The 26,763-nt window shown below is 46.4% G+C and overlaps 1 protein-coding gene across 1 annotated transcript in view; it reads left to right on the plus strand.

Moving 5' to 3' along the window:
- Window positions 1-26,763, plus strand: part of NR3C1 (nuclear receptor subfamily 3 group C member 1) — a 58,379-nt gene that overhangs the window by 697 nt on the left and 30,919 nt on the right. Inside the window, exon 2 of the mRNA XM_057384654.1 lies at window positions 1,429-2,617. Within this exon, the coding sequence (XP_057240637.1) occupies window positions 1,443-2,617 (1,175 nt within the window). The 5' untranslated portion in view covers window positions 1,429-1,442. The remainder of the gene's footprint in view (window positions 1-1,428; window positions 2,618-26,763) is intronic.

The following is a 26,763-nucleotide window of genomic DNA, read 5'->3' on the forward strand; positions in this document are numbered from 1 at the left end:
CGTTGGGGGAATTGACAAATGAAATAACTACCTTTTCCCTCCCCTTCGCGTTAAAAAGGAAAAAGACAGCGCTGGAGGTAGATGGTTGTATTTTTTCCGGTCGCTGTTGGGTGTCCACCTTAAGCGGCGCAGCAGTTCGGGGGTGCCCCGCTGCCGCTCCGGGCTGGCCGGGCTGCGGGTCCCTGGGCACGGCGCTGGGGCTCCATCTCCCCGGGCAGCGCTGGCACGGMCCCCTCGGGACCCCCGCCGGGCCGCGGAGGGGCCGCTCCGGCAGTACCGAGAGCTTCTGGCGCTGAGCCGCTGCCGCCCGGGACGAGTTCCCCGGGCCGGAGCTCGCCGGGGCCACCTTAAGATTTAACACGTGGGGCCTTTTTGTTGCTCGCAGCTTTAACTTTGCGCCCAGAAATAGCGGCGGGGTCGGGCTGGCAGAGCGCGGGGCACAGCCGGGGATGGGGACGGGACCGGGGCGGTGAGCGCTGTCCCGGGACACGGACAGACCGGACAGGACGGGTGGCGGTGGGGCAGTGACCCCCGGCCGGACCGGACTGCGGCAGTGCGCGCTGGGCCGGGCCGGACACCAACTGTGTCGGAAGTTTGCCCAGGAATTTACAGTGTTGCTCTAAATATTTATGCTTTCCGCTGGAAAAAAAAAATGTAGCAAATACAAACATCTGAAAGTTACGAGGTTTGTTTTCAGTCCTCGGTGTATTTGGAGAGTAGCCGTGAGCGGGTAGAGTGTTGGAAGCGAATAAAAATCCTGCCTTATTTTTAGCTAGTCTCTATCTACAAATTTGAGATGTAGTTAAAGATTTTTTTTTAATTGGGGTTTATTGCAAGACAGAAGGGTTGCGTTTTAARACTGAACCCGTTTTGTGCTGGGGAGGTCGAGTGGCTCGTAGGGAATGACAAACCATGGACGTGCCACCTCTGGGAGCTCCGGACCTGCTCTGGAAGGGGAGAGCTGACTGGGAAAGGTGGCAAACGTCCTTTTCCCTTGCTCAGAGTGTCGTTAAATACCAGGGAAATTTTCCTTGCAAAATCTGTGTAGCGGGTGCTTTAACAATCCTTACAGTTCCCTGGTGCGGGGATGGGTGACAGAGCTGGAGAGTGCGTGCAGAGAGATCTCACGTGCTATAGCCTGATTCTGAGTTGTGTGTGCAGGCAGACCTACCCCTTCATACAGGTTTAGCAAAGCTTTAAAATACACGTTTACCCCTCACTAGACAGAAAACAAAAATTCAAACCCCGTGAAAACAAACGCAGTGTGTTTGAGAGACGTGGCACGTGTCAGCCCAGAGTGTGGTGTGCCGTGCCTTCGCTCTCAGAGCAGCTGAGCCAGGTTTGCCMGGCGAAGCATTCAGACTTTTAATTTTTAAACTGTTATTAATGTGTCCTTGCTCACTTTGACTGCTTCTGATCTTTTTACAGTTAATGGTAAAGTAATGGATTCCAAAGAATTGATTAACCCATCGGATCAAGACGGAACCAGGAAAAATGCGCTCATCAGTACCAAAGGAGGGATCGTGATGGACTTCCATCCACCCTTCAGGGGTGGAGCTACTGTCCAARCCCCTGTGTCTACATCTCCTCTCCCTGCATCTTCTCAGTCAGATTCCAGTCAGCAGCCTGCTTTGACTGACTTTCCAAAAGGATTAGGAAACAATGTGCCTCAGCCAGACCTTTCCAAGGCAGTGTCGCTCTCGATGGGACTGTACATGGGTGAAACAGATGCAAAAGTGATGGGAAACGACCTTGGATTTTCGCACCAGGGCCAAATCGGTATCTCTTCTGGAGAAACGGACTTCAGGCTCCTGGAGGAAAGTATTGCGAGCTTGAACAAGTCCTCGAGCCTGGCCGAGGACGCCAAGGGATCCGCGTCTTCGGAGGTGCCGCTCGAGCCGGATTTCCCAGGCATGGCCGGACGCAGCGTGCCCGCAGAGTCGGGAACTGCGGTCCAAAGCCAGGTGGGCTCGAATGGTGGCAACTTGAAGTTGTTCTCTGAAGACCAAAGCACCCTGGATATCCTCCAGGATTTAGAATTGCCGCCGGTGTCGCCGGGCAAGGAGCCCAACGGGAGCCCGTGGCGGCTGGACCCGTTGCTCGATGACGGTGGCTTGCTGTCCCCCATATCCGCGGACGATGCCTTTCTCCTGGAAGGAAGTCTCGGCGAAGACTGCAAGCCTCCTCTTTTATCTGACACTAAACCTAAAATTAATGACCGTGGTGACCTTTTACCCAGTTCCAAAATGCCAATGCCTCAAGTGAAAACAGAAAAGGAAGACTTCATTGAACTCTGTACTCCTGGCATCAAGCAGGAAAACATGGGCCCACTTTACTGCCAGGCCAACTTCTCCGGGTCRAACCTGCTGGGTACGAAAGTCTCGGCCATCTCCATCCACGGTGTCAGCACCTCTGGGGGACAGATGTACCACTATGATTTAAATACTGCCTCGCTCTCTCAGCAGCAGGATCAGAAACCAATTTTTAATATCATTCCGTCTCTTCCTGCCGGGTCAGAAAATTGGAATAGGTGCCARGGATCGGGGGACGAGGCACTGGCTCCACTGGGAACGCTCAACCTTTCTGGCAGACCTGCTTTCTCTAATGGCTATTCAAGGTAATTAGTTTTTGTTGCTCTTTATTAAAATGCTACAAGTGTTTAGCACAACTCCATGCATGCTGGTTTGTTGTTTGGGCTTTTTTCCCTTTTTTTTTTTTTCCCTTTTTCATTTGGTACGTCTGGCTGATCAGACATCACTGGGGAATGTTTATCTCACAGTACTACAGTAGCTTTAACCAGCTACTCAACTATTGGTATTAGAGGGAAAAAAAAGAGGAGGGGAGCTGGCATGCTTAAAAAGGTAAATAAATAAAAATAAAACTTCTGAGATGCAGCTTAGAGGGAAAATCGAGTACGTGGTAGCAGGATCCATACCCAGGCAGCATGGTAAGAAGTATTTAAGTGTATACAAAAGCTCTTTCGTTCCCAGGGGTTAGAGGATCAATCACTGTGGGCTTTTTTTCCATCCTAACATTACTTAAATGTTATGCACAAAAATAACTTGGTTGCTGGGTAAATTTCTAGAATTACATTTAAGCTGAACTCGRGTTTTCGCTGTGCTCGGTATCGCATTTACCTTACATGGACAAGAAGATTCCGAGTGGGAAATACTCAGCAGCTTGTTCAATAACTGCATTTACCGAGATAAGAATATTTGCAGTCAGATGTAAACGTACCTGGAATTTAACTCCTGAGTAGCCCAGCAGTGAGGCTGCTGGTTTGTACCTGTGGCCATGTCTCGGTGGTTGTGTTTCCTGCAAGGAATCCAGGGGTGCAGCTATTGCAGGGAAACGCTCCTGGAGGAGCGGCATGGTCGGGGCAGTGCTCGGGCAGCTGTGCACAGCTGTGTGGGGGAACGGCTCCCATATTGGGGGAACACTTCCCATATGGGGGGGAACGGCTCCCATAATGGGGGGAATGGCTCCAGTGTGGGGGGAACACTTCCCATATGGGGGAACGGCTGCCGTATGGGAAGAACACTTCCCATATGGGGGAACAGCTCCCATAATGGGGGGAACAGCTCCCATATGGGGGGAACAGCTCCCATATGGGGGGAACAGCTCCCGTATGGGGGGAACACTTCCCATATGGGGGAACGGCTCCCATATGGGGGGAACACTTCCCATATGGGGGAACGGCTCCCGTATGGGGGGAATACCTCCCATATCGGGGAAACGGCTTTCATATGGGGGGAAACGGCTCCCATACTGGGGGAACACTTCCCATATAGGGGGAACGGCTCCCATAATGGGGTGAATGGCTCCCATTGGGGGTGAACGGCTCTCATAGGGAGGGAACGGCTCCCATTGTGGGGGAACACTTCCCATTTCAGGGGAGCAGTTCCCATTCCCGGGGAACCCTTCCCATTCCAGGGGAACATTTCCCATTCCAAGGGAGCATTTCCCATTCCAGGGGAGCACCCAGCTGTGTGTTCTCTGTGCTCTGTGTTTAACAAACGCTTGCACGAGCGGTGTGTGGCCTCCACGGAGGAGGGGGATTTTGTGGAGTCTGTTAGAGAAATGACTCTACAAGTCCCCATACTGAAACCCAGTATTTGTAGGCTTTTAATGAAGGATCTGGTTTAATGTTCTGGGTTTTATTGCCTTGCTGACAATTGATCCCCAGGGTGTTCCCCACCAGTCCCGGGGCTCTCCCTTTGCAGTATTTTCTCTGTTTTCCCATGGTTGGAATGAAGTGTGTGAAGATTTGTTCTTTATTTCAGGAAGACAACTTTTAGCTTGCTTTCATTCTCAATTTCTTTCACAGATTTTGATTTCTGTTGTGAATATGTGCTTCTTTTCTTTGAAGGGTTTAAAGTAATTTGTAATGTAAGGGATCCCGAAAAGAAAATCAAAATCTGTGGATAGACTCTACCTTGATATATGACTATGAAGCGTGTCTTACCATTTATTTGAACAGAATAGAARTGCTTTGTGCTAACCTTTTGTGTAATTAGTACAATTCCATGTTGTGTTCAGTTGTGTTTCATGGAGTTTTTCTGGGGAGTTTATTTCCTCTGCTCTCACTGTATCTGTAATGATAATCATAAACTCTGTGTCAAAGCAAGAAGTGTTTCTGTGTCGGGGAGGAGGATTTCGGGGCAGTTTAAATAAGCATCCCAGCACCAGCTGCCTCCACCCAGCCCGGGGTTATCCACGCCGGGCCTCGAGTTTGGTGTTCTTGCTTCCTGCAAGGTCATCTTATATTTTATTGCATCCGTTTTGCCGTAAGATAATGGATTTTTTTTTTTAATGGAATGTGTAAAGAATTTTGAGGTGGCTCCTAGTTGAGCTTTGCACAAAAATGCATTATTCACAGGTTTGTGGAAGCTGTTCGTGCTTCCTAAGGATTTTTATACACTGAAACTACGAAGTCCAGTTCTAAAAACAGCATTGTTTGGGTTTGCTTTATTATTTTTATTCCATAACATTCAGGCAATTCCATCTTCCTTTTACAGTGTTTGAGATATTAATGAGCCCTGGGTTTGAAGCAGGAATTTTCTTTCTTCCTGAACCTTGTCAGAAATATTTGGTCTAAACTGGGTTAGTTTAAGGTGATGCATTGTGGATTTGTTTGTTTTTCTTGCAGAAGACTTAAYAAAATTGGCATTTGTTTTAGAAACAAAGGAAGGACTCTCTTGCCAGGTTCCCGTGGCCTGGTTTTTTTTTTAGTTACTTAATGAGAGAGGTGGAGGCTGGGATTTTGAGACGCTTCAGGTTCCAGGAGGAAACACTTTTTGGTGTTGGTAGAATTGTTTGCCTACTAATAACATATCATATGGGAAGAAAAGCAGCAGTTCAGTCCTGGTGTTCAGGTTGTATTTAATCTGCCTGGTTAATGGGAAGCCTGGAATGTCTCTTTATATCCACTCAGGTTGCAATTGATGTCATGCCATTTTTGGGTGGTTTTGCTCCTCCAGATAGCCCAGCGTGCTGGCTTTAATGAGACAAGAGATAATCAGGCCTGAGAAAACCAATCAATTGTAGTGAGCTGCAGCAGGAGTGCGGAGTAACAAACAGAATGCAAACTTCAGGAATTTGATTAATGGGAACAAATTGGCAATAGGCAATAAACTGTTGGTGGAAGAGTCAGTCAATGCTTGTGCTGAGCTGCAAATGCTCCTGCTGAAATCCTGAGCTGCAGCTCCTCAAAGTCCAAATTCTGAGCAGCAACAAAGCTCAGGCTTTGTCTGGGATGGTTCTGGGTTGTCCCAGCTGAGCGAGTGGGGAGAATGGAGAAGGTTTAWGGGGTAAAAGAGGGAAAACAGGCTWMCAGACAGTTTACCTCAGGTTGTCTTTAATGGCAGTGAGACAGCAGCTGGGAGAGGAGTAAATGGCTCTGAAATGCTTCACTGAAGAGTTGGAGGGCTCGCTGGCTCYGTGTCCGATGGGATGTTCCTGTGATTTATTACACAAACGCCAGGGAAAACCGTTCCATTTTAAGGAAATGGTTTTAGCAACGCACACTCATGGAGCTCTTGCATGCTATATACATTAAATCCTTCGCTCAGCTCCTATTGCTCTGACTTCCTGGAGATGTGGCTTGTTGTGGGGGGAGTGAAGGATGCGAGAACCGGCCCAGCAACGCAGGGTTTGCTCCTCCAGCCAGAATTCACAGAAACTGGGCCCCACTGGCAATGTTATGGCTTCTCTTATTACAGTTGAAATCATTCCTAGTACTTAAGCTTGTGGGGGATAAGGATCATTAAGGAAGTTTAAGAAAGGGCAAAGGCTGAGAGAAGCCATTAAAGAGGAGGAGAGTCTGAAAGGGGGAAAAGTTTTGCCGGYTGGTCGCGGTCCAAAGCCTTGCTTCCAGAAGTTGCCCTTCCACCCTTAACTCTTTARCTGGGATTCTTCTTGGACTCAGGTACAAGAAGGAAGGGAAAGRAAGGGATTGTTTGCCTGCAGTGGTAAAGGTCAGTTGTCCGTTTGTCTTGCTGCTTTGTTTCCCTCGGCTGCTGGCCAAGGCCGGGCTTGGCAAGGCTGGACACTGTGCTTTAAGTGCTGCCTGACTCAGCAGTRTGTAATGTATGGGACATCCGGAATTGGGGCTTTTTTAATAATTCTATTTTGATAGAAAACCCAGCCRTGTTATTTGGAGGGTTCCAGTAGTCTGTGTTGTGATTTGTCAGCTTAATGTARCACTGTACTTGGGGGAGGTTGAGTCTGGAAGTGCAGGGCAAAAAAATCCAGTTGTTTTGGCAGAAAGGGATGAATCAGGAATGTCCTGCAGAATGTGCTCTGAGGTGCTGTGTAAAGGTAACTGGATAAATGAGAGGTCATGTGAGCTGTAATCCACTTCTCCCAGTTTTGGCTGATCCTTCCATTGAGCTCACAGCCAAGTAGGTTGTTTTAAGTCCAACCCAAATTGTTAACTTCTGCTTATTTATTTCTCCCTGCAATGATCTCTRYTTTAAACYTAATTCTGGCTTAGAAAACAAGCTTATTTTTGTTGTCCATTCTGTTTTTTTATTTATCTCCATGGTTAAACCCCACTGCCAGGGAACGCAAAGCTGCGGTTGAACGAGTCCTRCTCACGAATCTTCTCAGAAATGTGAAATTCAGGCATTATACAACTCCTACATCGTGTATTTACCATGCTAAACATTGCAGTGAGAGCAGTTTATCTTGGGGGAAGCAAATTTCCCTTCTTCCTTTGATTATTGCTCTCATTCTGGARCTGAACAAGTGCTGCCTATTCTGTGTGTATATGTAACTGCAAACTGGAATTGTTTCTGCATTTTAGAAGGTTCCCAAGTCCCCCTGTCTTCCTGGGTCCAGTTTTATAGGCACTGCTGAGTGTGGTGGTAACTTCCCTCCTCCCAAAGCTGTTGCTTCAGGGTAGCATTCATTTTTGGGGTAGTTGAGCCCTGCCTGAGCTGCTGTCCCCCCAATCTGCTGTAGTGTCATGGAACATTCTGCAAACACCCCCCATGGCATCATTCTTGAGGAAAACAACATCCCAATAAAATCCTGTTCTCARTCCAAGTTACGAGCGATGGGAAGAGCTGTGCAGAGCCGTAGTTAAAATTACCTTGGCTTTGTGCTGTTAAAATAACTGYGAGTGTGTCACCTCTGGTGTGGAGAAATGAACKTGGAAATGCCTTTGTAAAATTATCAACTTGGAGCTCAGAAACCCAGAGCAAGTGTGTGTGCAGCAGGGTAGTTTCTGGGAAGAATGCTTCAGTGTGCTGAACATTGTGCACCAGGCCCAGGGAGTTKGGGTTGAGCTCTTTGGTTTCCCAGCCTTTGTCTCCCAGAGGCTCAAGTATACACAGATTTTAATCTTATTTACTGAAGAATTAATGAGTGGCCCTGTTGCATGTTACAGATTATTGTTCTCATCCCAGGGATTTTCTGGCTGATTCACTGCAGTGTGAGATCCATTGATAACCATTTGTAAGAGTGGCTGTAGTTTGAGATCCATTGATGCTCATTTACAACACAGCTTTTGCTTAAATAGCCCAGGCCCTTGCAGCCCAGGAGTTAATCCTGTTTTTAGTGCTGGGTTCTGGAAATACTGGTCAGATGCTGTCAGTGCATGGCCTCATCCCCCTGGGACAGGAGTGAACCAGTACAGCTGGAATAGATGACACACGCAAAAAAAAGAATAATTTCATCTCATTGTTTTGGCTCTGACTCCAGAGCAGCTCGTTTGGGCTATCTGTGGGAAAAAAACAAAACACAAAATCTATGATTTCTCTGCCAACATGTGAGACAAATTGTGACTATGGTGTTGCTGGTCACCTGCAGAGGGATGGCATCAGAGGGATGGCATCAGAGGGTGTCACCTGCAGAGGGATGGCAGCAAAGGGTGTCACCTGCAGAGGGATGGCAGCGGAGGGTGTCACCTGCAGAGGGATGGCAGCAGAGGGATGGCAGCAAACGGTGTCACCTGCAGAGGGATGGCAGCAGAGGGATGTCACAGTCACCTGCAGAGGGATGTCACAGTCACCTGCAGAGGGATGGCAGCACAGGGTCACCTGCACAGAGCGAGCTCCATGCCCTAGGTTGGAGCACTTGGTAGCACAGATTTCAGAGACAGCTGAAGGCTCTGGGGGTGCAGCTCGTGCTGCCTGTGGCCAGAGGAACCCAGAGGTGTGGACTGTCCCCGTGTGTGACCAGTGCAGCCCTGGGCTCCATACTGGGGGTGAGTAACTGTGTCCCCCAAAATGCAGCCTTGGGCTGGGCAGGCAACCCAGCACAATTATCATATCTCTCCTGGAGATTTTCCTCCTTACCTCACCTTCACTCCAAAAAGGTGTTGTGCCTGTGCCTCCCACATCCTGCCCTGACTCAGCCCCACACACCTCTACCGGGACTTTTCCTTCTGGAGTTCCATCCCTGGAAGAAACAGTATCTTGTACTCAAGCCATGTATTGCTTGAAATAGAACTATAAAACACCCTGACAAAAGATTTCCCTCCCTCTCCTGTTCCTGTCCTGCTGGCTGTGTCCCCTCCGTGTCCCAGAGGTGCAGCTGAGGCTCCCCTGGCTCAGGGAGCCCCAAAACCTGAGCTGGGCTTTGGAAGGAGGGTGGAGGCGATGTCAGGATTTCGTGTGAGAGGCGAGTTTAGGTTCCAGGACACTGTGTTACTTACCCAGGATATCATGTAGGGTTTTACAATCCTGGTGCCTTAAATCAATAATCACCACAATTGTGTGGATTTCAGGAGGAAATTGTGCTCTTCAGAAGTCATCTTGACATCTTGAGTGGAGAATGTTTCTGCCTTTGTAATACAGCCTGTGCCAACAGGTCACCATTACAGCTCCAGATTCCAGCTCTACCTCTGGAACTCCCAGGTCATGCTAAATCTTCACAAAAATGCCAATCCTGATGGACTTTGGAAATATCCATCGAACTACTGATATTTTGCTGTGGGGATGCAATATCATGCATAACTTCCCCTTTTTGAGCAAATGTCTCACTTTTTGTGAGCTTGCAAAGGCAAAAGTACCGTTGGGGAAGGAATTCTAAAACAATAATCGTGTCTTTCTTGAATTCAGTTCACTGCTACTGTAATTTAGTAAAGAAAACGAGTTTCATATTGGATTTTACAGTAATACATTCTTCATAGTATTTGTAATATGTTTGTACAGTTACTGTGTGTCAGAAAACAGCTGGAGATCATCAAATTTCTGCACCACGGTCACACAAGATTTAATATAAAACTTGTGAGCTGCAGGGCGCCATTTACTCTTGTGTTGCTTTATTCAGATACATCTTATTTCTGGTTGCTTTTATTTGTGTGTCTAAAGTTAAACATTGAGCTCATATTGCTCAGAATGGGAGTTTTGAAAAAAAGAARTGAGGGCACAAATGAGTACTTTGCCTCAAAATACTACCTGGGAAACTCAGAAATGTGCTGGAGAGTCAAGGAGGAGCAAATAATGAAATATCAGTGAAGTCTGTCATCTGTTCAAGAAGCAAATAATGGAAGTGATTTCGCAGCTCCTTGTCTGGGTTTTGGTCATTTCTTTTTTCAAAAGAACCTGGGAAAGGTCCTGTCATTGTCCTTACCCAGAAGATCTCTTGTGGTGCACTTCTGGACATGGCTGAGACTTCAATCTTTTCTTATTAGAAACTTTGTGGGTGTTGATTCAGGGTGATTTTCTGTGTCCCTATCTCTGGGTGTTTGAATCCTGCTCCTGCTGGCAGTTCTCACGGGGCAGAGGGGCTGGAAGGGGATGAGCTCTTTGCTCACAAAGGGGCAGCAGCTTTGTGTCACTGCTGAGAGGGATGTGAAAACAGCATGGCCGGGCTTAGAAATTCCGTGGAATTTTTAGAAAATGAGGTTTTGGTCTTGGATGAGAATCCTCCAGCAATTACAGGGCTCCTTTCCAGCTGGGTGAGTTGGGTATGACAGGAGAGGTTTCCATGGTTCTCCTCCTTCCCAGCGGATATTTGGGAAGGATGTGGCTGCTTAGGGAGAGCGTGCACCTGGCCTGGACTTTGGAGCCCCTTGGGAGCTCTGCAGAGCCTGCAGGGTGTCTCCATGTCCCCCTGCCCTCACCACCTGCATTGAGAACACGGCTGTGAAGTTTGGGGCTTCTCGGGGATTTTTGTCACCGATCTCCAGCTCAGCCCTGAGCCGGGAGCGTGCAATCTGTGACAGAAGAGAGCAGCTGATGGGGGTTATTTTTGCTGTCAGGGCTGGGAGAACCTGCTCTCCTGGTGTGCAGGGATGTGGTAACAGGGTCTGCTGGGGCTCGGTGTGGTTGGGGAGCTGTGCCAGGACCGCGCTGCTGCGGCATGTCCGACCCCGCGGTGCCACCAGGAGCGTGGCCAGGGGACAGGAGCTGCTCCTTGTGCCTGGGTGACACTGGACCTGGGGCTGGGGAGCTGAATTTGCTGCCCCTAACCCATCCCTGTCACCCTGGGGACAGCAGAGACCCTGGTGTGGCTGTACAGCAGAGCAGTGTCCCATGGATGCGCTGCCAGGACAGGATCGGGCGATCTCCATCACTGACAATGAGAGCTGTGAATACAGCTGGCATTTATTAAACTCTGCCTTTTATTTATGATTTTGGTAGCTTTTCAGTTGGTGTAAATTCATAACAATGTGTTGTGTTCAGTTGGTGTAAATGCATAACCAGCTCACCTATCCACAAGCACGCTGTCTATTGCTGTGTAGCCAGATGGTTTTTTCCTCTTGCTTATTTTGGTTTTTTTTTTTTTTGTTCCTAAGTTTCTGTACCTTTCTGAAGCAATAACTTCCTAAAGATTATTTTGGTTTTTTTTGTTCCTAAATTTCTGTACCTTTCTGAGGCAATAACTTCCCAAAGCCATCAGCAAAGGTTTTCAATAAATCCGTGCTGAAAACGTGCGCGTTCTGAGTGCACACGTGTGGATTTGTTGTGCAAGAATGCAGCCCAGGCTTGTTAACTTCAGAAACAAAAAACAAAACTAAATAAAGAAAAAGACTTGCAGACTTGATAGTTTCATGTCGGATTTCAGGTCGGGTGTTGATTTCAGTTTCCTATGACCTGGCTGTTGTTTTGTCTGTTATATTTTTCTGTGGGTTACTTTCGCTAGCACGGCCTTTGATGATTTGTTTTGCCTGTTGAATTTCTGTTATTCTTGTGTTGCGGATGAGTTGCTCCCAAATTAATTGTGCTGTCCCCATATGAGGATGATGTAGATATAATTAGACTTCTTTTTTAAACTTTGTGTCCAGAATAGTTTTTGGATGCTGAAGATGGATGGAATTTAATTTCACTTCACACCTGAATTTTATTAAGAYAGTATATGTTTACTGCATTCTTATTGAAATCTAGCACACTGGGGGATGTGTTGCCTCTTGGTAGAGAAGGTAGAGAAGTTTTGCTGATAAGGGATGGAGTTAAAGACTGTCCTGAGTTATATCTGGAAGTTGAGGGATGGTTTAAAATACTCTAAAGAAAGTAATTTTTTTCTGTAAGTACTGTCAGAAACAGATTCATCTCCGTGAAAGAGTTTTTTCACAAAGGCAAGAAACTGTTTCCAAATTTCAACTTTAAAATGTTTAAAGATCTTTATAAGAGCCAAAGAGATGTGAGYAAATTACTTTTAGTATGCTGTTTCCATTTATTTCAATGATCATCTCTGGTGAGATGATCTCATCTCTAGATTCCAGTAGAAAACAACTGTGATGAGGCTGAGGGTTCACATCACTTCTTAATGCTTTAATTTCTGAAAAAGAAATTACTAATTTACTATATTTTCATTCCACTCAGTAGGATTAAATCTTATTAACATTCTAAATTATAGTATTGAAGACATACTTTCAATGACAAGTGGTTGAAAAGGGAATTAATAATTCTAAAAAAATAAAGAAGGAAAAACTGAACAGTTTTAAGATAATACTTATATAAAAATAAATAAGGCAAGTAGTTTTCACTTCCTTACTGGGATTTCCAAATATAAATTGAAATCTGTTTGTAGAGTGTGATCTTACGTGTCTTCCCTTTGATTAATCAATGATGTAATTCCTTTTGGGGGAAAGGGGAGACTTGTAATGCTTTTGGGGATACTGGCTTTGGCCAAATGATCCTGATAAGCCTCAGGTTTCGAAGGAAATGCAGGTTAATTTTCTGCTGTTGTTTGAAGCAGCCCGAGGTTTGGTCCTGGATCCCCCATAGGCTCTCGCAGCTGGAATGGAGCTGCTGCTTTAAGCCGGGTTTTAGCAAAGGCTTTTTCTCTGACCTACTTTGTCCCAGCCCAGGCTTTTGAGAGGTGCCTTGGCCACCTTGACTGTGGGGGAAGTTCTCTGGTGTAGGGTCTGAGTCCTGCTCTGGTGTGAGGTCTCTTGGTTTCATTTTCACGTCGCTTTATGMATTCTGCCCTTCCTGGACACGTGTTTCTGCTAAGCCCCACACATCTGCCATTTTCTGAACTGACAAAGRAGCTTCTCTGACACCTTCTTTTTTAACAAAACCCATCTAACGAGTTCTSTGCTGAATTGGTTTCCATAGCTGGAGAAGACAAGTCTGTTCTCATGCAGTGCCAGGTGATTTGCAAGTTCYGTGCATGATTTAATAAAAAATTTAGAGCTCAGACTCCCTCATCTAAAATGCAAGTGTTGTAAGAAKCTGAGTGCTTGGGGTTGTGTGTTATGAGGAGCAGAGCATTCCTTTTTCAGCTCTTATTGAAGGGAGCAGTTAATATTAGGATGCCTGCACGACAACATCCTGACTCATCAAGATACTTGACAGCGACTTTCCAACCAGAGCAACTGGTTTGACAAATGAGCTTGGACTTATTTTATCACTTTAGAGATAAATCTTTAAAGACTCTTTTAACACGTTAAAGGCTGGGACATCTGATATTTTATTAAATAACAATCTGGAGGTTTCTAGGTCCACTTATTTTGGTGCCTGAGCCTGTTCYGTGTTGCAGATCAAAGCACGGCATRCCRGGGGGAGGAGGAAGTGACTGGGTTTCTATTCCTGGCTGACCCCAGCCTCGGAACCGAGGAACAGCTTTAAAGGAAATGCAACATTCAGCTCTTTGAATCTTTCCAAGTATTCAGAAGTGCTACCAGCACTGGCTTCCTGCATGCAGTGTTTAAAGGCGTGGACATCTTAAAACTGTCCTAATTTCAAAATGAAACTGGGGGAACAAGGGAAGCCCTAAAACTTCATGGAAATAGCAAAACTTGCWTTTCCAGATTTTATCAAAAACATCCCAAATATGCTATTTTTTACCTGGCAGGCAGCTCTGCAAGCCCAGCCAGGGTGGGAAGGGAAGGGAAAGGATGGCCAGAGCCCAGTGGGGCTGCTGGCACATGGTCTGGGACCCTTCAGCGTGGGCAGGGACAGCTCTCTCATGGGATCAGGGCAGTGCCAGCTCTCCCCTGGGCATGGTGGCTTTGCCCAGCAGCCCTGGAGGATCAGGGCAGTGCCAGCTCTCCCCTGGGCATGGTGGCTTTGCCCAGCAGCCCTGGAGGATCTGCCAGCTCTCAGAAGTGTTGTCTCCAATGAACCTGGCATCTGATGGGGCTCCTGGAGTTCACGGGCCCTGGAGCTCTGTGGGTTGGGAGCCCTTGGCACAGGGGTAGGTGTAAACCTGTAAGGTCACCGAGCACGTGGAGGCTCTTGCGAAAGAGCTGTCCTTGCTCCTGGGAGGAAAATATCACCTCATCCCGTGTGCTGGGTTTCGAGGCTGTCGCTGAGCTGGAAATCCAATCGACCTGAATAGATTGGAATTGGKTTTTCTCTTTCCTTTAAGACTTTGACACACTTCCTTGCCAGAGGCCATTTCAAAAGACAGAAGCCAACAGGCTCCCCAGGTTGCCATGGAAGTGGAAGAGCGGTGCTTTTGGAGAGCTGGGCAGAGCTGGAAGCACAGGACAGGGTTTGGTGATGTTGTTGAGGAGTGGCTCATTGGATCCCTGCRGCTCAGAGCTGGGGCTGCAGACAGAACGTGCCATGGGGTGTCTGGGGTAGCTGATCCTGAGCTGTTTGGGGTGCTCAGGGCTGGTCTGGAACACTCTGAGAGCACGGAGCTGGGCAGAGAGGGAGCTCCACTGGAGAACAAAGGGCTGTGAGCCTCGGGAATATTATCAGTGCATTGCTTGAGCAGGAGGGAGCTCAGAGCTGGGACTCAGGAAGGGGTTCTGGATGTCACTGATCATCCTGGGACAGCCTGGGCTCASTGTGCAGGTGGGTGAGGAGGGATTTGTCACCAGCAGGGATGACAGAGGACCTGTGGCTGTGCTCTGTGAGCCTCGGTGTGTTCCCATCCCAGCACTGCCCCTTCCCTACACCAGTCCTCAGTGCATTGGTGAGCTCCTGACTGGCTCCCAGAACACTTCTGGGGATGGGATTTCTCCAGTGCTAAAGTTGTCCCCAAATGCCACTGAGATAAACACCCAAAATGGAGAGGGGAGAATGGCAGATCCAGGGTGATTGTGGTGACACCTTCTGCAAAATACTTTTTCCTTTCCCCATCTGGAATACTGGGATATTCACATGAGTGTGTATTCCCCTCCAACCTATGTGGGGGGGAATACTTCATTTTGTCTTTAAAATTGCAAATAAATCAAGGTGATGATAGGAAACGGGCTTTTCCAGCTGCTGCCTGGGGAAATTCCTGAGGGCTTGAAAGCCATCCTTCACTTCTTTCATGSTGTAGTCATCGTTCCAGAGACATCTAGGAAATTAAAATCTTCTATAATAAAGATGGGTTACTCTGTCACYCAGATTACCGTCAGTGATTTCCCTGGCTGTCCCTGTTGTCCCCAACACGCATTGGATTGCTGTAGCAGCACTGAGGAATGTTGTTTTCCCTCCTGTGCTACTGCTGTGGATGTGCCACCAAAAGCAGCCAGACCCCAGTTTGGTAAAAAGGCAAAAACCAAAATTTTTCTCCAGCTTAACTGCAAGGAATTGTAGTAAATAGAATAAATATCAATTTAATAGAATTAATACAAATTTTTAACTGAAATGTCATCTTTAGAAGTATTTTCTACGAACACAGCATGCATTTTTCCAGAAAAATGAGAACTTGACCATGTTCTAGCCATTCCAGTAGTTTATTTTCCTTCATTTTCCAGCTGCCAAGGATAGAACTCGGTGCTCTCGTATCTCTAATCGCTTTTTCCCAGAGCAGGTGATTATGTTTGTTGTTGCTGTGTTGACAGTGTGCTGTTGTTCAGACTCCTCGTTTGGAAGGTGKATTAAATTCGAGGGGTTTCAAGGTGAGCAGTTGGTGCTTTGGGAAGGAGCCAGCTCTGGTTTTGGTGTGTTTGGGGCTGGGGGCAGAGTGTGGGGCAGCTCCAGGGTGGGTGCAGGGAGCTGCTCCCTCCTCATTCCCTCCCCGTGTGTGCAGTACATTGTGTTACTGTGCACAGTTCCCAGGATGATGATGAATCTCCAAGCGTTTTCCCAGAATTGTAGTTTTAGTGAATAAAGCTGTTCTCGGTGCCGAGGCAGGGAATGGTGTTGGGAATCCTTTGCGGATTTCTGCCCGRAGGGGTTTTCTAATTCTTTCCAATAGAAAGTCATGGTGCAGATACTGCAGAGCATTAATTGCTGGGACTTAGCCTGGCACAACATGGGAGAATTAGCAGTAATACAAACAAGCTGACGATGAGGCACTGCACTGGGAGATGCTGTGTTAAAATGAGAATTGCTGCCTGCTCCAGCCTGGATTTTGGAGACCTTTTCATGCCCAGGAGTGAGACCAGGCTGGTGGCAGCTAATGGCTCCATCCTCCCTGGCTGCTGCTCCCCTCCGGGGCACTTTGCTTTGCTCTTATTTCTGAGCTCAGTCAAGCAGGCCTTTCAGATAACTGCAAAAGCAATATATTTTTGGTTTCAGTCAGTCTTTGGGCAGTGATGTCCTTGCTGTGAGATGCCACAGTTTGTTCACAGAAATGGAAGAGCAGAGCTCTGTGACTGCACGCTGGAACAGTTTCTTAAGGAAGAGCTCTTCCGACCTTCTCATTGCCCTGGACTCGCTGAGATGCTCCTTCTCACAGCTCTGTCTYTTGGCCTGAGCACTTCTTTGGACCCTTCAAACCAAACCTGTTGTTTTCTGTTTGTGGATAAACTGCAGAGCATCATTACTTTCCTCTTTCTGCAGGTATCTCAGTTGTCTCCTGCCTTTATTAAAGCCTTTGAAGGATCACCACGCTGCTGCTGGTTGGAAAGGGGCTCTGTTACCATACCTCATCTCAAATATTGGAGTCAAATAYTTGATTAKAATTTYRYAGCAYTCCAGTTACTKTGCCAGGACCTCACCCARAATCCCATCTAACCCTTCCCTCTGTCAGTTTAAAGCCTTTCCCCAGGCCCACGTCAGAAAGGAAAGCAGCTTTTGTCTCCTGAGTAACCTTTTGCCAGTCCAAATTTCAGTTTTCAGGCCAGTCGGTCRGGATTGTGCAATTGCCTTTGATAAATAAGCAGTGTCTGGGTTTGCCTTTGCCAGGACAGGTGTGTTGGCATTCCCTTGGTGAAGCCTTTTGGCCRATGAAAACTTCTTCATCCTAATGATGCTTTTTTCTCTTCTATCACCAGCTGAGATTATATCACTATATATGCAAGTAAATTTTAAATTTTCCATTGTGAATTTGTATTGACATAGATTAGAAGGCACATATAGAAGGTCTGTATTTGATGTTTAATGTTTTTAAAGAAGTAATGTGCCAATTTTGTCTCAGGGCAGACATGCAAATGTAAGACAAACACTTTGAGTCATGGGTTTGAAGGCTGTTGGTCAGCCCCAGCCTGTGGGACAAGATTAGAGTGTCTGGTTGTGAGAGATGGTCGAGGATCGAGTCTTTTTCTTAACAAACCCCGGGGTTTTTAACTGTCCGTGTAAAGGCAGAGGAGCTCTCAGCCACTATCACCTGCCAGCTCCTTATCAGCTCTGCTGCAGCCTGTGCTGCTGGAATCACAGAGCGGGATTAGCACGGGCTGGGGCATCACGTGTGCCTGCAAATCCAGCCTGGCTGCACCTCTGCTCCTGCAGCGAGGAGAGACACCTTCTGCACCCAGGGATGGACCAGGCACCTTCTGCACCCAGGGATGGATCAAACACCTTGTGCACCCAGGGGAGGCACCTTCTGCTGTCTCCTGCACCCTGTGATGGATCCAGCACCTTCTCTCTGCACCCAGTGAAGGACCAGGCACCTTCTCCCTGCCCCCTGCACCCAATGAAGAATCAAGCACCCTCTCCCAGTCCCAATGAAGGACCAGGGCACCCTCTCCCTGTCCCAATGAAGGACCAGGCACCCTCTCCCTGTCCCAAGGAAGGACCAGGCACCCTCTYCCTGTCCCAAGGAAGGACCAGGCACCCTCTCCCTGTCCCAATGAAGGACCAGGCACCCTCTCCCTGTCCCAATGAAGGACCAGGCACCCTCTCCCTGTCCCAATGAAGGACCAGGCACCCTCTCCCTGTCCCCTGCATCCAATGAAGAATCAGGCACCCTCTCCCTGCACCCACAGCACCGTTCGGGTGGCTCAGCCCAGTGTCCCTGTGCTGGCAGGGTTGCCTGGAGCCTGCCGTGGCTTTGTGCAGTTTGTTTGGCCCTGCGTGCCAGGATGAGGGTGCTGGTGCCACAGCACCAGGACTGTGACACCCAAATGTGTGTGTGGTGAAGGTGCTGTGTCACTATTCTGTGTACAGGATGGAACTCACCTTCCAGTTTTTGGGATATTTGCCAGCCCCCATCAGTGGGGCTTTTCTCTCGAATCACCACGTTAAACTTGGATACCTGAGAGCTCTTGGAAGGAAACAAACGTCTGTGCTGTGTGTTTGCTTCAGGTTTGCACGAGCTGTGTGCTTGTCCTTGCTGGAGGAGCACAGAATCCTGAAAGCTGGAGATTTGCATGGGGGCATGTCCATAGCAGCATTATTTCTCTATAATAATACAGTTCCTGCTTATATCTAAATACTCTTGCCCATTTGATGCGTAGGAGTTTTAATTTGACACAGGATTTTTTAATCACTGTATCTATTCAGAAGTGACTGTAGTAACCATCAGCAGTCAATATTTTTATCGTTGTCTGCTTTGTTCTTCCTTCCTCTCTGAACAGAAAACTTGGTTCATTTTTGGATTCATGGATGCACTCTGGAGTTATCAGTGCTTAGACAACAAGTAAACACGTACTGTACATGGGCTGCTGGCCAGCTGGCCCTGGCAGCCTGCAGCTCAGGACTTGCTTTCAGCCCCACAAGAATGCCTGTTTGCTTGGTCATTTCCTTTCCTTTCAAATACAAAAAAAATAAAACTTTTTTTTCCTCCAATTAAATTGCTTTYCTGCTSTAAATATTAAAATTAAGGRAAGAGCTCCTYAGATATTGGGGCTCAGGCAATTTGRGAGGAAGCKKTTGAGTTTGCATAGAAGCCTTCAAGAAACCGTTGTGCCTGTGCTGGGCTGGGAAGTGGCCGGGCTTGAAATTCATCTTCTTTTTTTTTCTGCTTTTGTTTGTGGGGGTTCAGCATTGATTTTCTCTCCCGGGCTGAGGCCTGTATTGTTTGTGGCAGCTGTCCTGTCCCGAGGGAGGTGTTGGGGTACACAGAGCCCTCGAGGCCAGTGCTGACCATGAGCTGTGTCCCTGAGGCTGAGCTCCCTCTGCTTGGAAAATCCCCTCTCACAGGGGTGTTTCCTGCATGTTTTGTACTCCATGGTGGCAAAGGCAACTCAGAACATTACCTGGAGCACCCTGGGACACACCTGGCCACAGTAAAATGGCATTTTGCACCACTCTGATTAGTTTTCTTCCAATATTTGAGCAATCAAATTTCTATGATGTGGAGTTAAAAATGTCTGTGCTGTAGGCTGGAGAATAATTAGACTGAATGCATGCCTGTAATTGATCTTTTTGCTGGTGTAATTATACTAAAGATCTGCCAGGAAATTTGCTTCCTTTCCTGCATCCCTTGCCTTCTCCCCTCGAAACATGCTAACAAACTCCAAAGCAGAATCCTTCTGCTGGGAAAGCCTCAGCACAGGAGTTGAGGCTCATGGCTGGCTCCCTTCTTTAACCAGAGGAGGATTTTTTCAGGGGCACCCACACAATGTGTTTATTATTCCTTCTGGCTCGTGGGTTCTTCAGCCTGGGCAGGTTTGGCAGGGGCTGCCCAGGGAGGTTTGGGGTGCCCATCTCTGGAGGTGGCACTGAGTGCTCGGGGCTGGGGACAAGATGGGGACGGGGCACAGCTTTGGCTCAATGATCTTGGAGATCTTCTCCCATTTAACCAATTCTGTGATTTTGATAGCATCCTTTCACCCAGTGTTCCAYGTACCAAGGAATTATCACTGGGTGTTAGAGTGAATCTGCTTTTATGGGGAACTTTATAATTGTTTCTTGCCCAGCAGTGTTAGATACCATCTCTCCTCTTGGCCTCTGGTCTGAGTTCAGAAAGAAATCCGAGGGTGCCCTGGCAATGGGATTGAAACAGCAGCACAGGTGCTCTTGGGGTTAATTTACTTATTCTGCAGAACCCTATTTCCAGCTTCATTTGATCTCTTCCTCTGAACTGTTGCCTTTGCCCACGTAAWGCTGTTTTGCAATAGCAGGTGCATTTCTGGCAACTTCTGGGCTGGTTTTGCCTCTGCACACCTGCAGTCACCCTCGCTTGTGGTGTGGTGCTGAGGGGGAGAGTTTGGATATAAATATAGGAGGAGTCTTCTGAGCTTCTTGAGAGGCTGGAGAAAGTCTAAGGAGAGATCCAGTATTCTGCATCTTGGGGAATCAAAACAGCGGAGGTTTTCAGTAGAGTGAAGGCTGATGATAGGAGCCACCTTCTTTTCCAGCTGCCTCCARTAAGTGTCAACTAAAATGCTTATTTTACACAGCAAGGGTGTGGGGGAGCTTGCCTTAAAAAAAGTGYGTGAAAACTTTCTTTTCATATTGTAATTCAGGATTAAATTTAAATGCTGGTTTTGAAAGCAATAATATTTAGTGGGAACTCGTTTTGAGTATTTTGAATTGTTTTCTTCATTATTAATTTTCCATTTGAACACTTTAAAGCCTATCAAGTCCATTTTCCGTCCCCACAATCACATTGAGATTGCTTGGTGGTTTCTCTCATCTTCTCAAGGCCTTGCTTTCTGTAAATGACAGCCCMTGTGATATTTATAAAACTGTTTTTTACTTGCTGGTGTTATTAAAAAATGTCAGAGCAGAAAAAGTGAGTCTGGAGGGAATGACCTGGGTTATTTGTGACTTTGCAGCGCTCTCAGGTGGCTCTTGCTGGGGTAAGGAAGAGGCTGGTGCTGCAGCAGCAGARCAGTAACCGTGGGTTTATTGTGTGTTTGGGGAGCTTTGSGGGGAGGAAAGCTCATCCATGGCTGCAGTTAGGGTTGTGATGAGCACATTGAATGTCTGGAAAATACCTGCTGTACATTTAGAGTGTGTGCAGGTGAACACAGCCACACTGTGCTCCACAGGAGCTCCACTCAGGGCTGGTCCTGAACCCCTGCAGCTCAGGGCTCCAGCATGGAGTGGGGATTTCTCACCCACTGAGCCATGGAATTTGTTCCTTCCTTCATCAGAGTGTATAAAATATTTCAAGTTTCTCTTATAAAGCTTAAAAATACCACCAGGTCGTGGTTTGAGGCTCAGCCTAATCGTGAAATTTAGTTGGTGATTTCCTTTGCTTTTAAATACAAAAAAAAATACATTTTTTTCCCTCCAATTCAGTTGCTTTCCTGGCTTAAATATTAAAATTAAGGAATGCACTCCACAGATACCAGGCTTGGGCAAACTGGAAGGGAGCTTTTGAAGTCTTTGAGAAAGTATTGTGCAGGTCACAGAATTCTGGAATCACTGAGGTTGGAAAAGACTTCCCAGCCCATGGAATCCAAGGGGTGGAGACTCCAAACCTCCCTGAGCAGCTCCTTCCAAACCTCTCATACATTATCCCAGGCTGAAGAATCCAYGAGCTGGAAGGAATAATGTTTTCCTTTTCTTTTCTTCGTGGAGCAGTTTAAGCCCATTTTCYCTCCCTGGTTGAAATCAGAAGTGCTGCTTTGTTCTTCAGCTCTTCTGCACACGCATTTCTCAGCCCAGAACAGATTTTCTGAGAAAAGACAGATTCTCATAATTGTCAGCCTTTAAGTGAAGCTGAAGGAGAAGTGCCAGATGCTGGAGGATTGGTGATTAAAATTGCAAGAATAAGCAATCCAGGAAAACACTTATCATTGTCTCCTTGGGAAGGGCCAGCCTGCTTATCTCCAGCACCAACTGAGGTGAGCAGCTGCAGCCCTTTGCCTCCATCTGCTATTTCCTTATGGATTATTTCMGTGAAAAAGGGGTTAAGCTGTGACTTTTCTGAGCTTTTTGAAGCACCGCAGCGTCCAAAATACCAAGGAGTAGCAGAAATAATGGAAGTTGGTGGGTCTGTTCTTGTCATATTACCAATTATTGTATTTCTCTCCTGGTGCTTGCTGGGTTTTTCTTCCTGGGCTCCATATCCAGTGCAGGGGTGGGAGGAAGGTCTGTGTTACAGGTAGGAAAAGCTGTGGATAATGKTGACGTGTTCAGTGTCACAAATAAGAAAATACAAAACTTAAGACATTCCTTCCTGTCAATTTGAGAGGAATTTATATTCAGGCCTCGGTTAATCTCATCTGAATTCAGGTGTGCTGAGGACTCAAATTTAAGAGCATAATTATCCATAGTTCAGTTTTCTCYATGAGGCAGTGGGGAGGTGAAACAGGCTTGTGTTGGTCTTTTCGTTTTGTTGTTTCTTGCCATTGCTCTCAGGTGAGCATTCATTGTGGTGATGCTTCTAAAATGAGTACCTCTTTTGGTTCCTGAAATGAGATTAAATAAATTTGGGGAGCAAAATTGACCCTAAATATATTTTWAAAAATATTTTATTCTTAGGATGTGYTAGTTCTTAGTTATTTTTCATTTCCTTGGTGGTGATTTATTTGGTAGTAGTCTCATACTTTAAAGATTGCTCATTTGAGACACTGAAATGTGACTGTGTCCATCCTGTGTGATCCAGATATTGCCTTAGCTTTTAACCTGGTTTGTCTCTCAGCCAGATCCTTTGTTGCATTGCCACGAGTAGATTGGATGGTGGAAGCTTCCCCAGGCAAGGAAGAGCCCCATGTGTGGTGGGAGGATGATTCCATAAAAACCAAGAGCTCTTCTTCTCCTGGGAAAGCAGTGGGATGGCTCCATAAGAATACAGAGCTCCTTTTCTCCCAGGAGGGACAGTGGGATAGCTCCGTAAAAACTGAGAGTTCATTTTCTCCCGGGAGGGGCAGTAGGATGGCTCAATAAGAATCCAGAGCTCCTTTTCTTTTGGGAAAGCAGTGGGATGGCTCCATAAACCCGCAGCTCCTTTTCTCCCAGGAGGGGCAGTGGGATGGCTCTATAAATCCAGAGCTCATTTTCTCCCAGGAGGGACAGTGGGATGGCTCAGTTAAAACTGAGATCTCCTCTCCAGGGAAGGGCAGTGGGATGGCTTAGTTAGAACCGAGATCTCCTCTCCAGGGAAGGGCAGGGGATGGCTCAGTTAGAACCGAGATCTCTCCAGGGAAGGGCCAGCCCATCAGTTCCTGTCCAACACCCGCTGGCAGCCCTGCACACACAGCCCCAAACGTGTGCCAGGCGAATCCCTTTCCAAACACAGCTTTATCCACAGGTTTAAGCAGAGCTCTCCCCACACAAAGAGTTAAGTGTGCAATCAGAGTTGGGTTTGTTCCTGTTGCGTGTTTGTCAGCGTGACCTTTGTTTAATGTTTCTCAGACAGAACATGTAAGTGACAGAAGAGCAGTTAAGACATCATCCGTCAGAATTCAGTGCAGCCTGGAAATACAGCGAGGCCWTGATTGTACACATATTTATTTACTTTCAGGATACTCCTGGGGTAGTTGTGCCTTACAGGGGCTGTTCAGAACCTGGAGGAGCCTGGCTGGTCCCAGCCCTCTGCTCTTGTGCTGATGTGTCAGGAGTCTCAGCGTTGCTTCACTCTGAACCACTGTTAAAAATAAGGAAAGATTAACCATTTTCCTGCTTCCTAAAGATGTTTGGATTTGGGGTTAATTTCTCTGAAGCCCCACACATCGGAGGGAATCTTTACAAAGGTAGAAAAGCTTTTGTCTGAGGGAACCTCATCCCATTATTGGATCAGTGTCTCTGTGAGATGCTGCAGCAGTTCAAGTTACTGTGCTGTTGAAGCAATACAGAAATGCTTGTTTAAACCAGGATGTTGTGTTTTAGATAAAAGAACCTCCATGTGGTTTTTGTTGGAAAATGTAAGGCTTTGTGAATGTCAGCATCTCCTGCTATTTGCAGTTAAAAGCTCGTTCAGTGTGTGTGATTGCACCTGTATGGGGTCTGCACCCTGTGAGTTTTGATGCTGCTTTGGTTTGTTTCTGTGGTACTTGCTGCTGAAAAAGCTGATTATTAAGCTGAGACTGARGTAAATGAAGTTGTACCCCAGTGAGGTCTTCTCAGTAATATCTGATTGAAATGGATCTTTYTTTCCTCCTTTGCTTTATGTTAGTATTTTTATATGGTAGGATTGTTGGATTGACTAATCATCTGACAGGTTGAAGGAATTGGCAGATAAACTTCAGTTTTTTTCCCACCCTATCCTTCATCTTTAGCTGTGTCAGATTTTTGTCTCTGATATGCTCTATTCAGGTGCCCAGAGCTTTGAAACCCTTCCTAGCTGCAGCTCAAAAAGCAATTTTTTGTGTTTTTAAATTGTTTGATTCCATCAATAGTATGGGAAGCTGATGCTATGCCTGTTCTCTCACTCCTGTGTAATCATGCATATGTAAGGAGATAAGGATTTAGGGACTAATACATAGTCCTAGAAATGGAATTAAACACTGTTTTCTTCAGGTGCTGAGTAGAGTGAGCTCACCTTCCAACCCCAGCACGTGGTGAATCCTGCCTTTCCCGTATTTCAGTAGTAAACATCCAGGAATTTTTCTGTAAGGAATACTACAGAACTCTCTCACTGGAACAGTCTTGAGATGACTTCAAAACTTGTTGCAGCTGTGAATGCAATATACACTCCATTAAGTCTTGACTAATGACCATAGTTAGAATGCTTGATCTGAGCTGTTGTGACCTGTTCTAATTCAGGAAAAGAGTTTTCCAGCAGGAAAGTTTTCAGAAAGAATGTTGGGATACCCACCGTTGGAAGCTTGCACTGAGTTCAGCCCCAAGGACAAGGAGTTGCTCTGTTAGGGGAGGGATGGTGAGCAGGATTTGGGGTCTGTCTGTCTGTCTGTCCCTGTCGTGGTGGCTGTGTGAGAGAGTAAACAGCCCATTAATGAAGTTTACAGATGGACTTTAATTGGGAGGGGTTCCCAGTGCTGCTCAGGAAGAGAAAATACACAAAGAGGMAGAGATGAACAATGTGGCCAGGAAACGGTGTGAGGGTCAGCGAGGAAGGAATAGAGCTTCCTTCAGCTKACAGGGAGGGGAGAGCACACAGCAAAGGGGGGAAAATAATATCAGAAACACAGGAGAGAGAAAAAAGGCAAAAGCTAAAAGTATCATGAGGGGGRAAAGCRAACCACAAAGGAGSTCAAACCCCCAAGATGAGAAATGCYTGTAAAGGCCGGGCRTGGGCAGCAGGAGGGATGTGGTGAAACATCTTTATAGTCTGGAGTGTGTGTGTGACAGGGCTGCCAAGTGGAAATAAAAGCAGGTAATAACCTACTGTGTGTGCATGTTATAGCAGAAATTGTATCTGTAATTGCTTAACAGTGTTGACAAAAGTAATTACAGCACTCTACTGGATAATTCAATAAAGTTGACTTAAAAGTGCCATGGAAATTACATACAATACACACGTCATACAGGTCTGGGGTGCTACTCCTTGCTTGGTTTTCTGAGAATATTACACAAGTTTCTGTGGCTGGTTTTGTGTCACTAAACAAACTTACAACGAGCTTTTCTTCCTGTTCACGTGGGGAAGAGTGGTTTCATATTTGCTCTKTGCATCCACTGTGTCAGAGACCAGTCAAAATGAAGTGAAATTGTGTTCTGAAGGGTGTAAATTGTGTTCTGAATGGGTAAAAAGGCTTGTAAGAGTTTGGGAAATGCTTTTTTAGATAGATTTGCTCAGTTCTGTCAGGTAGATACACAGATCTGGATGTGAAAGAGAAAATGCACCAAAAACTAAAYGTAAAACAGGAAAGAAAAGCTTTTGGTAGGTTTGGGGCAAGGCCTCAGCCTCTCCCTCAGGACCCTGAGCCATCACATCCTCGTCCGTCAGCAGCTCTCTCATTTTTAAATCACCAGGAATTTTCAATTTGCTCCTTGTCATTCCTGCAAGAATTCCTGTTCCCTCTCTAAGATGGTAAAAAAGAATCTTTACCCTTTAAGTGACGTTAGTCCTTATGACTAAATGAGGAACATAATCCACACGAGTTGGCGCTGCACCTCAGCTCGGGCCCGTGGCGCTGACAGCCGCTCGCAGTCGTCATCCTTGTGACTAACATCTCCAAATCATCACAAGTATTTTTGTCTTCCTGCAAAGTACCCAGGATATGATGTTTTGATTGGTTTTTGTTTGTTTTTCATGCTCTTGGAAGCCGTCAGGAAGGCTGATTCCATCCTGGCAAAGCCCAGTCTCCCTTCCCGCTGCACTTCTCATTAAAGCTCCTCCTCGGCTCGTTTCTTTAGCTGCTGATGAAAATAAATGGATATAACACTGAATTTCCATTCTCAGGGGATCAAAACCTACTGAAAACATACCTGAAATTGGACTAGAAACGCAGTGGAGTAAACAACTTGAAAACAAATGGAATGAACCCTCAGTTCAACAAATTCCTGTTGGTGAATGCAAATTATCTGTATAACAAGTTCATTTCATGTCCCATCCATGTGCAAACAAATGAGTCCAGTTTATGGGCGTCTGTTCTCCCTAACAGAATTGTGTCTTCAGTACTGAACCAGTAACTTCTGGGSATTAAATCTTTCCCTTTTCAGTTGTAGGTTGAGCGTTGGCTGAAGAAAATGCTCAGTGTGCCATTGTCCATCCAGAATTTCAGAAACATGTTACTGTTAAAAACATAGTTCTCATTCACTGGTTGATTTATTTGGGGGGGAAAGGTTTGCTTCTCCTTCCTGCAGATATTGGGAATAACAGACATTTTAAACCACGAGGTAAACTTTTATTTTTTTGCAGTTTCTGCTAGGAGCAAATGTCATTTAAGGAGAGTATTTTTCTTGCTTCCATACCTTGTTTAAACTCTGTTTTAGCCCCTTTCTTTTTGGTCCGCTGGTGTTT

The sequence above is a fragment of the Malurus melanocephalus genome, unplaced genomic scaffold, assembly GCF_030028575.1.
Source record: "Malurus melanocephalus ecotype Western Australia unplaced genomic scaffold, MMel_1.1 scaffold_730, whole genome shotgun sequence".
Lineage (NCBI taxonomy): Eukaryota > Metazoa > Chordata > Aves > Passeriformes > Maluridae > Malurus > Malurus melanocephalus.